The following is a 13780-nucleotide window of genomic DNA, read 5'->3' as shown; positions in this document are numbered from 1 at the left end:
ACTTCTGGGCTCAAGCGATTCTTTTGCCTCAGCCTCCTGAGTAGCTGGGACTACAGGCGCCCGCCAGAACTCCTGGCTATTTTTTTGTTGCAGTTTGGCCGGGGCTGGGTTTGAACCCACCACCCTCAGTATATGGGGCCGGCGCCCTACCCACTGAGCCACAGGCGCTGCCCAACATTGTATTTCTGAATTTTGTCTAGTGTGAGAATCTTTAACTTCTAACTGTCCTGCATGAAAATTGTTGGAATTCCTGAATGTGGGCGGAGGGGTTGGTTTTAGCAGAATCTCCCTCCCTCCCCCTGGGTAGAATGTCCTGGTGTCATAGCTCACAGCAACTCCATGCAATCTTCTTCCCTCACCCTCCTAAGTAGCTTGAACTGCAGGTATGGGCCTACATTTTTTGTTTTTGTTTTGTTTGTTTCTTTGTTTTTGAGACAGAGCCTCAAGCTGTTGCCCTGGGTAGAGTTCCATGACATCACAGCTCACAGCAACCTCCAACTCCTGGGTTTAAGTGATTCTCTTGCCTCAGCCTCCAAAGTAGCTGGGACTACAGGCGCCTGCCACAATGCCTGGCTATTTTTTGGTTGGAGTTGTCGTCGTTTGGCAGGCCCAGGCTGGATTTGAACCTGCCAGCTCTGGTGTATGTGGCTGGTGCCTTAGCCATTTGAGCTACGAGTGCCGAGCTTTTTTTTTTTTTTTGAGACACAGTCTCACTTTCTGTCCTGGGTAGAGTGCCGTGGTGTCATCATAGTTCACAACTTCAGTCTCTTGGGCCCAAGGGATCCTCTTGCCTCAGCTTTTAAAGTAGCTGGGATTACAGGCACTCGCCACAATGCCTGGCTAATTTTTCTATTTTTAGCTGGTCTCTAACTCCTGAGCTCACATGATCTACCAGCCTCGGCTTCCCAAAGTGTTGGGATTACAGGTGTGAGCCACCACAACACATCTGAATATGTGCATTGATGTCTGTCATTGGTTGGGAAAAACTCTCAGCCAAAAGTTTGCCTGCCACATTCTCCCTCTTCTACCTTTTTTGGGGAGATAGTCTTGCTCTGTCCCCCAGACTAGACTGCAGTGGCATCATCATAGTTCACTTCTACCTCAAGCTCCTGGGCCCAAATGATTCTCTTGCCTTAGCCTCTGAGTAGCTGGAACTACAGGTGAGCACCACCATGCCCAACTAAGTGTTTCTATTTTTTATAGAGATCAGGTCTTGTTCTTCCTCAGGGTGATCCCAAACTCCTGGCCTCAAGCAATCTTCCTACCTCAGCCTCTCAGAGTGCTGGGATGGTCATTCTCACTTTATTTTTTGTCTCTTAATTGTTTGTATTTTTTTTATGATTTATTCTGAAAAATTCTAGTTTACTCTAGCTGTGTATAATTTGCTATAAAATTCATCTATTGAGGTTTTTATTCCAATTTGTCCATTATTTTTTGAAGTTCAGTTTAGGTTTTTTTTTGGTGGGGGGAGCTACTTTTTATGATCTCTTAACTCTTTACTGTGCCACCCTTCTTTCTTTTCTTTTCTTTTCTTTTTTTTTTGAGAAAGAGTCTCCAGCTGTTACCCTGGATAGAGTGCTATGGTGTAATAGTTCACAGTAACCTCCAACTCTTGGACTCAAGCGATTCTGTTGCCTCAGGTTTTCTATTTTTTTAGTGGAGACAGGGTCTTGGTTTTTGCTCAGATTGGTCTCGAACTGGTGAGCTCAAGCTGTTCACCTGCCTCGACCTCCCAGAGTGCTAGGATTACAGGCATGAGCCACCATGCCTGGCCACCTTCTTTATTTTTTAAACCTGATAATAACAGTACTTAAAATTTTTGTGGATTTGATTTGGGATGTTTGTTTCTTATAACTCTTATTTATGGTGCCTTGTTGTCATTTTTCTTTTTTTATTTGAGACTAGAGTTTTAATTTGTCAGCATTGGTAGGGTGCTAGGGTGTCGTAGCTCACAGTAACCTCAAACTCTTGGGCTTAAGCGATTCTGTTGCCTCAGCCTCACAAATAGCTGGGACTACAGGCGCCTGTCACAGTGCCCAGCTATTTTTAGAGACAAGGTCTCAGTCTGGTTCAGGCTGGTCTCGATCCTGTGAGCTCAGGTGAGCCACCACACCTGGCCTGTTCCTTCAGTTTTTAAAGCTCTGTGTTCACTGAATTCATATTCTTTAGACTTCTGTGGATAATTCTCTATGTCCTGGGTTAAAGATGTTTTCAGTAGATAAAACACATGATTCTTTAGGTCTCACTCCATTACTTATTTGGGATCACTTTAAATCAGTTCAAGGTGTTTTGAGTAGCATAGTGTTGTATATTCAACAACAACAAAAAACACCAAAAGGGCTGGGCATGGTGGCTCCTGCTTGTAATCCTAGCACTCTGAGAGGCCAAGGTGGGTAGATCCTTTCAGCTTAGGAGTTCAAGACCAGCCTGAACAGAGTAAGACCTTGTCTCTGCTAAAAAACAATACAAAAACAATACTCAAGGAGAAGGGCACTGGCCCCATATACCAGTGGTGGCAGGTTCAAACCTGGCCTTGGCCAAAAACTGCAAAAAAAATAAAAATACAAAAGAAAACTGACTAGGCATTGTGGCAGTGCCCATGGTCCCAGCTACTCAGGAGGCTGAGGCAAGTGGATCTCCTGAATCCAGGATTTAAGGTTGGTGTAAGCTAGACTGATGTCATTGCATTATAGTCTGGGGCAACAGAGTGAGAATCTTGTCCAAAAAAAAAAAAGCCAAAACTCGGCTTGGCGCCCGTGGCTCAAGCAGCTAAGGTGCCAGCCACATACACCTGAGCTGGCGAGTTTGAATTTAGCCCAGGCCTGCCAAACAACAACAATGGCTGCAACCAAAAAATAGCCGGGTATTGTGGCAGGCACCTGTAGTCCCAGCTACTTGGGAGGTGGAGGCAAGAGTTGGAGGTTGCTGTGAGCTGCGATGCCATGGCACTCTACCCAGGGCGACAGCTTGAGGCTCTGTCTCAAAAAAAGGCCAAAACTCTAAGATAAATTATTATACGAGAAAATCAAGATGCAGAACACTATTGGCAATATGATACCTACTAAAAGAAGGGAAGAAATGGCAGGCTTCGTGGCTCACGCCTGTAATCCTAGCACTCTGGGAGGCCGAGGCCAGTGGATTTCTTGAGCTCACAAGTTCAAGACCAGCCTAAGCAAAAGCAAGACCCTGTCTCTACTAAAAAATAGAAAAACTACGGCAAGAGGATCTCTTCAGCCCAAGAGTTGGAGGTTGTTGTGAGCTATGGCACCATGGCACTCTACCCAAGGTGACAACTTGAGACTCTGTCGCAAAAATAATGGAGGGAGAGATAAAAATATTTGCTTATGCCGGGCTCTGTAGCTCACATCTTTAATCCTAGCATTCTGGGAGGCTGAGGTGGGTGGATTGCCCTGAACTCATGGGTTCGAGACCACTGAGACAGAGGGAGACTTTGTCTTTAAAAATATCCGGGTATTGTGGCAGGTGCCTGTATTCCCAGCTACTTGAAAGGCTGAGGCAGGAGACTCGCTTAAGACCAAGAGTACTCTAACCAGGGTGACAAAGGGAGACTCTATCTCAAAAAAAAGTCTAGAAAGCTATACAAATTCTTAATCATGCTAGTTATGGAGATAGGTAGAATCGTTACTATATAGTCTCTTCTGATTTTTTAATCATGGGAATATTAAGAATTAAAATGGCTTTTGGAAGTGAAGTACTGAGAACATCAGAAAGAAATAAACTGACCTTATTTTCCCACATAAAATAAGAATATAGCACCTCATGTGTATATTAATTACTTCATTTCTTAGATCTGGAATAAGCAAACTACAGCCCAGGGGCCAATCCTCCCTCCCTTCTCTTTTTGTAAAGAAAATTGTATTGGAACACAGCCACACCCACTGGTGTGCATCTGATTTCCAGCCACAGTGGCAGAGCTGAGTACTTGCAAGATACCTTATGGCCTGCATTATTTATTCTCTCTTTACGGAAAATTTTGCCAACCTTTGTTTATTCTTGATTTTTTTAATTTTTAATCATAGAACACTTTGTATTTTTTAATAAGTCATATAAAAATTTGATTAAACAGTTATGTTTACTGAAGTGAAGTTAGGGGACAGGTTGGTTGAACTCCTCCTACTCACCTGCCTCCCTCTTTTTTTTTTTTACCCTCCATTCTCCAGCAGCTGTTTCTTGAGGGGAGTTTGAGGAACCCCCAGGGTTCTAAGGAATACAGTTTGAAAATGACTGCCTTACAACAACTCTTGAGGTAGTAAGTCTGATATTATTTTCTATATTAGGTATTGAGAAACTTGGTTCATAAAAGTGAGTTAGTCAGGGTTTAATAAGCAACCAGAAGAGAAAGCAAATCCAGGAATGATTAACTACAGAATAATGGTCATGTTTGCCTTTGTGTATTATATTTTATATTGTCATAATTCATAATTCTGTATTGTTCTTATAAGATGTTTCAGTGGTGATTGACTTTTTTGTCCTCACTTTTCTTGTTTCATATAGGTTTTTGTAAGGCAAGCTTCCTTCCTTTACTAGAATTTGCCTATACTTCTGTGCTAAGTTTTGACTTCTGTAGCATGGCTGATGTAGCCATCTTAGCTCGTCATCTTTTCATGTCAGAAGTCTTAGAGATTTGTGAAAGTGTACATAAATTAATGGAAGAAAAGCAGCTAACAGTATATAAGAAGGGTGAAGTACAAACAGTCGCATCTACCCAAGACTTACAAGTACAGAATGGAAGTACAGCGCCCCCTATGGCTAGCAATGTGGGAGCCACAACAACTATATCTACTGAACTTGGGAATTGTGAATTTGTACTACTGGTAAATGGAGAATTGCAGAATGGAGAGCTAGGACAACAGTCTGAGCCCCAGGTTTCTTCAGAGGCTGAAGCTGCTCTGTCATCTGTAGGATGTATAACTGATTCCAATCCTGAAATGGAGTCTGTTGATTCAGTAACAAAAAACAACCAGACAGAACTAGAAACTTCAAATAGCAATGTTTCTAATATTCATCCTAAACTTGCAAAAGACAACATAATCAGTACCTCTCCAGAGAACAGTGATTTAGGAAATGATATATCAGCTGAGGATATCCGTGCTGAAGATAATTCAAAACACAGGCAAAACCTTGGCCAAATTTTAAAAGATGAGGAAAATCTAGTTGCACCAACAGCAAAGACAGAAATTGGCCCTGAGGATGATACTTATAGAAGCAGGCTTCGACAGCGTTCTGTTAATGAAGGAGGCTATATCCGACTACACAAAGGAATGGAGAAAAAGCTGCAGAAACGGAAGGCCATTCCCAAGTCAGCAGTTCAGCAGGTACCATGTGAAAAGGATTGACCTTTGTAGTTTTAGCTTTAGGTTAAATTGTATTAATGAACTTACAGCTATGGTGAAAATTATTTGGGAGGGGAGATGCACACAGGACAGTAACTTAATGTTTTAAATACCAATATAAATAAATAATGTGAATTTGCAATATTAGAAATGACTTAACTTTAAAAATCAAAATGAATGTATTGATGTAGATTGTATTATTTATCCCTTAATTAGGTATTATTTATCCCTTAATTAGGTGGCCCAGAAGTTAGTTCAAAGGGGAAAAAAGAGGAAACAGCCAAAAAGGGATGCTAAAGAGAACACTGAAGAAGCATCCCACAAATGTGGGGAATGTGGAATGGTTTTTCAGAGACGATATGCCCTTATAATGCACACACTGAAACATGAAAGAGCTAGAGATTACAAGTGTCCAGTAAGTATCTGGAAAGCTAGTTGGAAGTGACTGTAACCTCATGTAAATAGAATGCAACCTGTTGCTTGGTTGTTATCCTATCATTTGCATTCTGTCTCTCTCTCTTATGTGGCTATAAGACCCATCTTCTGATTTGTGTCTGTCATTTACTTGTCCTCCCAGAATACTCAGTGACTTATTTGTGCTTCCTCCTAATACCAGTAAGACAACAGTAAAAAGATCATTTTAAAAATATAACTCAGAAAACGCCAAAGAGGGCTCAGTGCTTGTAGCTCAAGCGGCTAGGGTGCCAGCCACATACACTGGAGCTGGCAGGTTCAAATCCAGCCCAGGCCCACCAAACAACAATGACAACTATAACAAAAAAATAGCCGGGCATTATGGCAGGCGCCTGTAGTCCCAACTACTTGGGAGGCTGAGGCAAGAGAATCGCTTAAGCCCAAGAGTTTGATGTTGTGTGAGCTGTGACACCATAGCACTCTACACGGGGCAACAGTTTGAGACTCTGTCTCAAAAAGAAAAAAAAAAAAAACCGCCAAAGAGAACATGAGAGGAAATCTTGGTAACTAAATTCTAGATAAAAATAGAGTAACTGACTGAGCAGGCTCATTTCCAGGTTTTCCCTGGGGAAAGCTAAGAACCAAAACTATATTATAAACCAGCAAAAAGTCTCAGGAGTTGATATTACTAACTACCTTGACGGTAGAAGCAATGAAAATCTCACCGCTATTCCTTCAGCTGAAGATCCTCCTTTTACTTTCTGGAAAAGATAGAACTGTAAGTGCTCTGGGGGCTCGGTCTACAGTGAATGCAGATGTGCTATACCCAAAACAGGGTAAAGGGAAGCTTACATGCTGAATGTGGGACCTTTCCTTACTCCAGTCCCAGGATGTTGTCATTCAAACCCTTAACCCTAAAGCAGAAAGGTTTCTCAGAGATAAAAAAAATCTTACGTCCAATAACAAAAGACTTAAAGTTACTGCTGACAAAGGTTTGTAGTTGACAACCCACCTTGTTACACAAAAATTGTAGTTTTTTTGTGTCTTTTTTCTTTTCTTTTCTTGTCTTTTTTTTTTTTTTTTTTTTTTTTTTTTGAGGCAGTCTCAAGCTGTTGCCCTGGGTAGAGTGCTGTGGCGTCACAGCTCACAACAACCTCAAACTCTTGGGCTTAAGCGATTCTCTCGCCTCAGCCTCCCAAGTAGCTGGGACTATAGGTGCTTGCCACACACCCAGCTATTTTTTTTGTTGTAGTTGTCATTGTTTGGCAGGCCAGGCTGGATTTGAACCTGCCAGCTCCAGTGTATATGGCTGGTGCCCTAGCCGCTGAGCTACAGGCCGAGCCTTCATGTCTTTAATTTTTTAACTTAATTTTTTTTTTTTTTTTGTGAGACTATGTTACCCGAGGTAGAGTGTCGTGGTGTCACAGCTTACAGAAACCTCAAATTCCTGGGCTTAAGTGATTCTCTTGCCTCAGCCTCTCAAGTAGCTGGGACTACAGGCGCCTGCCACAATGCCCGGCTATTTTTTGGTTGTAGTTGTCATTGTTTGTCAGGCCAGGGCTGGATTTGAACGTGCCAGCTCTGGTGTATGTGGCTGGTGCCTTAGCCACTTGAGCTACAGGTGTTGAGCCTTTTTTTTTTTTTTTTTTTGTGAGACAGTCTCAAGCTGTCGCCCTGAGTAGAGCACTATGGTGTCACAGCTTACAGCAACCTCAAACTCTTGGGCTTAAGCGATTCTCTTGCCTCAACCTCAACTATTTTTGTTGTTGTTGTTGTAGCAGTTGTCATTGTTGTTTTAGCTGGCTCAGACTGGGTTCCAACCCGCCAGCCTCGGTGTATATGGCTGGCGCCCTACCCACTGAGGTACCGGCGCCACCCATATTTCATCTTTTTACATACAAATCCTGTACTGTAGCCCTACTCTGTCTTCCCTAAGGGGCTCAGTCTTACCCCTTCCATCTGTATAATCTGGTAGCTAGCATGTTTTTTTTGCATGGTATGTGTTTATTGATTTATATAATTGTTACAAGTGGAAAATTGGAATGAGTCTAATTTAACTTAATATTTTGTAATGGTAATACATTTGGACATAATTTTGTCTCTTTTGTCTCATACTTTCTCTTTTAGTTGTGTAAAAAACAGTTTCAGTACAGTGCCTCCTTACGAGCACACCTTATTCGCCATGCCAGAAAAGATGCACCTACTTCATCCTCTTCCAGTTCCACATCTAATGAGGCATCAGGAACATCGTCTGAGAAGGGCAGAACCAAACGAGAATTTATATGTTCCATATGTGGAAGGACATTACCTAAATTATATTCTCTTCGAATACATATGTTAAAGCACACGGGTGTAAAACCGCATGCATGCCAGGTAAAGCTATAACATTTATTTTGTCATTTAAAGAAAGAACTTAATTATGAGGATATGTATTCTAGAGTCACCCTAGACCATCAGAGACGTTTGACTCATTTATTTTTTTGTAGTTTGAAAGGAATCCATAAGTTGTCTGTGAAACTTACTAGGGTCCAGAGAGTGTGCATAGTAAGAATAACCAATTTATCATTCCAGCCATTCCTTAACCTTCAGCAGGACCAACCAGGACTAGAAAGGAATTCATAGCTTAAATCACCTTGGTCAGTAAAAGTCCCACCTAAGCTATGTGTTCTTCTGTAAAGGTGAAGGTACCTAAATGCCAAAACATGACTCCAGTGATTAGCCAGCTTTAGGCTTTTTAAAATTTTTTGTAGACAGTCTCACTTTGTGGTCATGGGTAGAGTGCCGTGACATCACAGCTCGTAGCAACCTCAAACTCTTGGGCTCAAGCAATCCTCTTGCCTCACCTTTACGAGTAGCTGGGACTTCAGGCACCTGGCAAGAAGCCTCCCTGATTTTTTTTTTTTTTTTTTTTTAAGAGATAGGGTCTCTCTCTTCCTCAGGCTGGTCTTGAACTCCTGAGCTCAAGCAATCCACCCACCCGGCCTCCCATAGTCCTAGGATTACAGGCATGAGCCACTACACCCGGCCTGGCTTTTTAGAACAGTGAAAAATTTCTGGGAGCACCTGTGGCATTACGTATAAACATGACTTGCTATTTTTATTAAATAGTTTTGAAACCAATGGGATTTTTAGTATTTCTCCCTTTTTTGCAGTTCTTTTTTTTTTTTTGAGATTCACTATGTCGCCCTTGGTAGGGTGCCATGGCATCACAAGCTCACAGCAACCTCCAACTCTTGGGCTTAAGTGATTCTCTTATCTCAGTCTCCCAAGTCACTAGGACTACAGGCACCCCACACAATGCCCAGCTATTTTTTGTTGTTGTTGTTGTAGTTGTCGTTGTTCGGCAGACCCAGGGCCAGGTTTGAACCCATCAGCCCCGGTGTATGTGGCCAGTGCCCTAGACGCTGAGCTACAGGCGCTGAGCCATTTGCAGTTTTTTTATTATATGTTAATAAAATATATGGACAAGGAGATTAACCCTTTTCACCCAATTTCAGTAGTTACCAGCTCTTGGTCAGAAGTGTTTTATGTATTCTGTTACTGCCCTACTCCCACCCCAATTAATTTGAAACCAAGTCCTAACCACTTTATTCATAAATTTAAATACTGAGTCCAGTATACCACTACTCAAAATAGAGAGTAAGCATGTAGAAACTTTCATAGCAATTTGCTGTTGTCACTTTTTTTTTTTCTTTTGAGACAGGATCTCACTCTGTCACCCAAGATGGAATGCAGGGGCTTTGATCATAGCTCACTTCAACCTCAAACTCTTGGGCTCAAGCAGTCCTCTTAGCTCAGCCTTCCAAGTATCTGGGACAATGGGCACACACTACCATACCCAGCTAATTTTTTTTTTTTTTTTTTTTGAGACAGAGTCTCACTTTGTCACCTTCTGTAGAGTGCTGTAACATCATAGCTCACAGCAACCTCAAACTATTGGGCTCAAGGAATTCTCTTCCTTCAACCTCCTGAGTAGCTGGGACTACAGGTGCCCACAATGCCTGGCTATTTTTTATTTATTTTTATTTTATTTAGAGACAGAGTCTCACTTTATCGCCCTTGGTAGAGTACTGTGGCATCACAGCTCACAGCAACCTCCAACTTCTGAGCTTAGGTGATTATCTTGCGTCAGCCTCCTGAGCAGCTAGGACTACAGGCTTCCGCCACAACACCCAGCTATTTTTTTGTTGCAGTTTGGCCAGGGCTGGGTTTAACCCGCCACCCTCAGTATATGGGGCCAGCTCCCTACCCACTGAGCCACAGGCATTGCCCACCCGGCTGTTTTTTAGAGGCAGGGTCTCCCTCCGGCTCAGGCTGGTCTGGAACCTGTGATCTCAGGTAATCCACCCACCACAGCCTCCAGAGAGCTAGGATTACAGGCATGAGCCACCTTGCTTGGCCCTACTCAGCTAATTTTTGTTTTTATCTTTGCAGACCCAGGATCTCCCTATTGCCCAGGCTTGTCTCAAACTTCTAGCCTCAAGTGATCCTCCTGCCTTGGCCTCCCAAAATGCTAGGAATACAGATGTGAGCCACCTAAGCCCATCCTTTTCACGCCAGTTTTATTGTTTTTTTTTTTTTTTTTTTTTTTTTTTTTTTTGTAGAGACAGAGTCTCACTTTATGGCCCTCTGTAGAGTGCCGTGGCCTCACACAGCTCATAGCAAGATCCAACTCCTGGGCTTAAGCGATTCTCTTGCCTCAGCCTCCCGAGCAGCTGGGACTACAAGCGCCCGCCACAACGCCCGGCTATTTTTTGGTTGCAGTTTGGCCGGGGCCGGGTTTGAACCCGCCACCCTTGGTATATGGGGCTGGCGCCCTACTGACTGAGCCACAGGCGCCACCGTTTTATTGTTTTTTTTAACAAAAAATTTTCCCCAATAGATTGAAGAAAGGGAAAAAAATGTTTCTTCACCACAGTTTGAGAAGCACTGTTTAAGTTCGTGTGGTATGAAATAGCGTATTGTTCTTAATTAAGCTCCTTTCTTTCTTTTTGTTTTGAGACAGAGCCTCAAGCTGTCACCCTGGGTAGAGTGTCATGGCATCACAGCTCACAGCAACCTCCAATTCCTGGGCTGAAGTGTTTCTCCTGTTTCTGCTTCCCAAGTAGCCATTGCCCACCACAATGCCCGGCTATTTTTTGGTTGCAGCCGTCATTGTTGTTTGGCGGGCCTGGGCTGGATTTGAACCCGCCAGCTCAGGTGTATGTGGCTGGCGCCTTAGCCGCTTGAGCCACAGGCACCGAGCCTCCTTTGTCTCTTTTAATATAAGGCGTACTGTTTAACCAGTCTCAAGGATAGCACAAGGTTTATTTGTGCTGTTTTCAGCTCCTCCAGTGTTAATATGAATTTAAGAAAGATAGCAACAGTATCTGTTAAGTATTGAATCAGAAAATGGGTCAGCTTACTAGTATCGTTGACATTTGTGTTTTAAACTTGAACTTTAGGCTGGGCAAGGCGGCTCACACCTGTAATCCTAGCACTTGGGAGGCTGAGGTGGGTGGATTACTTAAGCTCAGGAGTGCAAGACCCCATCTTTAAAAAATAGCCCAGCGTTGTGGCTAGTGCCTATAGTCCCAGCTACTTGGGAGGCTGAGGCAAGAGAATCTCTTAAGCCCAAGATTTTAAGGTTGCTGTGAGCTGTGACCCACGGCATTCTACCAAGGGAGACAAAGTGAGACTCTGTCACAAAAAAATAATAATAATAAAATAACCTTGCACTTAAAGAAAAGAAAAAAAATAAACTTGCACTTTGTCGTTTTGTTTATAATTTTAGTTAATTAACAAATACTTATGTAAACTAGTTTTTATGTCTTCATTCTTCAGAAATAGCACCATACTCACTGAGCTATGGGTGCTGAGCCAACACCAGTGTCTCTTTTTTTTCCTTGAATTAAACACCCCTTTTCTGTCTTAGGTCTGTGGAAAGACTTTTATCTACAAGCATGGTCTAAAATTACACCAAAGTCTCCATCAATCACAAAAGCAGTTCCAATGTGAATTATGTGTTAAGTCATTTGTTACCAAACGGAGTCTACAAGAACATATGAGTATTCATACAGGTAATGAGAGATTTATATCAACATAATTTTATATTGTTATATATACATATAAATATTTTATATTGTTACCTTATTACATTGATTATGCTGCAATTGCATTAGAAATTGATATATTGTTATGTATGTTCAGTTTTTTATTATAAGGCAGTATTTAAAGTTACAAGGTTTTCTTAAATCTGGTATTAAAGCTATGTTATTTGTGTAAAAATATTCATTATTACCTTCAGTGCAGAAAAATATGTACTGAATGTTAAATAATGCATAATTTAGATCCAAGCATAAAGAAATGATCATGTTTTTAAAAAGTTGAGTGGAGGCTCAGCATGCATAGCACAGTGGTTACTGTGCCAGCCACATACACCGAAGGTGGCCAGTTTGGATCTGGCCTGGGCCATCTAAACCACAGTGACAACTATGACAAAAGAAAATAGCCAGGCATTCTGGCGGTGCCTGTGGTCCCAGCTACTTGGGAGGCTGAGGCAAGAGAATCGCTTAAGCCCAGGAGTTTGAGGTTACTGTGAGCTGTGACACCATGGCATTCTACCAAGGGTGACATAGTGAGACTCTGTCTCAAAAAAATAAAAAGTAAAATAAAAATAAATAAATAAAAAATAAAAAGTTGAGGGGGGCCGAGCGTGGTGGCTCATACCTGTAATCGTAGCCCTCTGGGAGGCCGAGGTGGGTGGATTACCTGAGCTCACAGGTATTAGACCAGGCAGAGCAAGACCCCGTCTCTTAAATTACCTGGGTATTGTGGCCGGTGCCTATAGTCCCAGCTACTTAGGAGGCTGAGGCAAAAGGATCCCTTAAGCCCAAGACTTTGAGTTTGCTGTAAGCGAGGATGTGACAGCATTCTACCAAGGGCGACAAAGTGAAACTGTTTCAAAAGAAACCAAAAAGTGAATGGTAGACAGATATGATGTCAGCATGGTAGATGGCTTATACTTTTATTATTTTTTGTCCATTCATACTTATTTTCAGATGCTTTAAAACAGTAATATAGTCATGGCCAATGAAGGGTATGTATCTGCTGTAGAACTTGTATTTAATTTTATTACTATTACAGTCCATAGATTACGTAAGCATATCACATTCTTTGGGTAGTACAGTAGTTATTGAGAGGAAAATAGGGATTTTTTACATCATTTATTATTATTCTTAGATGATAATTTGCTAAGTGTTTTAGCTTCCACATCTTCTTGATAGAGGTTTTTATATTTTTACAGGAGAGTCCAAGTACCATTGCTCAGTTTGTGGAAAGTCTTTTCATAGGGGCTCTGGACTAAGCAAGCATTTCAAGAAACACCAGCCAAAGCCTGAGGTTCGAGGCTATCATTGCACTCAGTAAGTATTTAATGTGTGAAACATTCAACTGGTTTCCTATTCTGTTTCTTTAAAAGTTGTTTTGCAAAGAAAAAATAATGGGCCAGGTGAAGTGGGGCTCAGGCCTATAATCTTAGCACTCTGGGAGGCCAAGACAGATGGATTGTCTGAGTTCTCAGGTTAAGATCAGCTTGAGCCAGAGTGAGACACCATCTCTTAAAAAATAGCCAGGTGTGGGCAGCGCCTGTGGCTCAAAGGAGTAGGGCACCAGCTGCATATACCAGAGGTGGCAGGTTCAAACCCAGCCCCCCAGCCCTGGCCAAAAACTGCAAAAAAAAAAAAAAAAAAAATTGCTGGGCATTGTCTGTAGTCCCAGGTAGTCCCAGGTACTTGGGAGGCTGAGATAAGAAATTGCTTGAGCCCGAGAGCTGGAGGTGGTTGTGAGCTGTGACAGCATAGCACTCTACCAAGGGTGACAAAGTGAGACTCTGTCTCAGAAGAAAAATAAGAAAAGAAAAAGAAAATATTTGGGGGCAATGCCTGTGGCTCAGGAGTAGGGCGCTGGCCCCATATGCTGGGGGTGGCTGTTCAAGCCCGGCTCCCGACCAAAACTACAAAAGAAAAAATATT

General features: G+C 42.2%; 1 protein-coding gene across 2 annotated transcripts in view; it reads left to right on the top strand.

The window, feature by feature from the left end:
* ZBTB11 (zinc finger and BTB domain containing 11) overlaps positions 1 to 13780 on the top strand; it is a 41630-nt gene that overhangs the window by 21057 nt on the left and 6793 nt on the right. For both annotated transcript variants that reach the window (XM_053564982.1, XM_053564983.1), the window contains exons 4-8: positions 4516 to 5336; positions 5593 to 5769; positions 7896 to 8141; positions 11683 to 11827; positions 13054 to 13171. In XM_053564982.1, coding sequence (XP_053420957.1) covers positions 4516 to 5336; positions 5593 to 5769; positions 7896 to 8141; positions 11683 to 11827; positions 13054 to 13171 — 1507 coding nt within the window. The remainder of the gene's footprint in view (positions 1 to 4515; positions 5337 to 5592; positions 5770 to 7895; positions 8142 to 11682; positions 11828 to 13053; positions 13172 to 13780) is intronic.

Source organism: Nycticebus coucang, chromosome 16 (assembly GCF_027406575.1).
Source record: "Nycticebus coucang isolate mNycCou1 chromosome 16, mNycCou1.pri, whole genome shotgun sequence".
NCBI classification, from domain to species: domain Eukaryota; kingdom Metazoa; phylum Chordata; class Mammalia; order Primates; family Lorisidae; genus Nycticebus; species Nycticebus coucang.
This window is presented reverse-complemented; position numbering and strand designations above follow the sequence as displayed.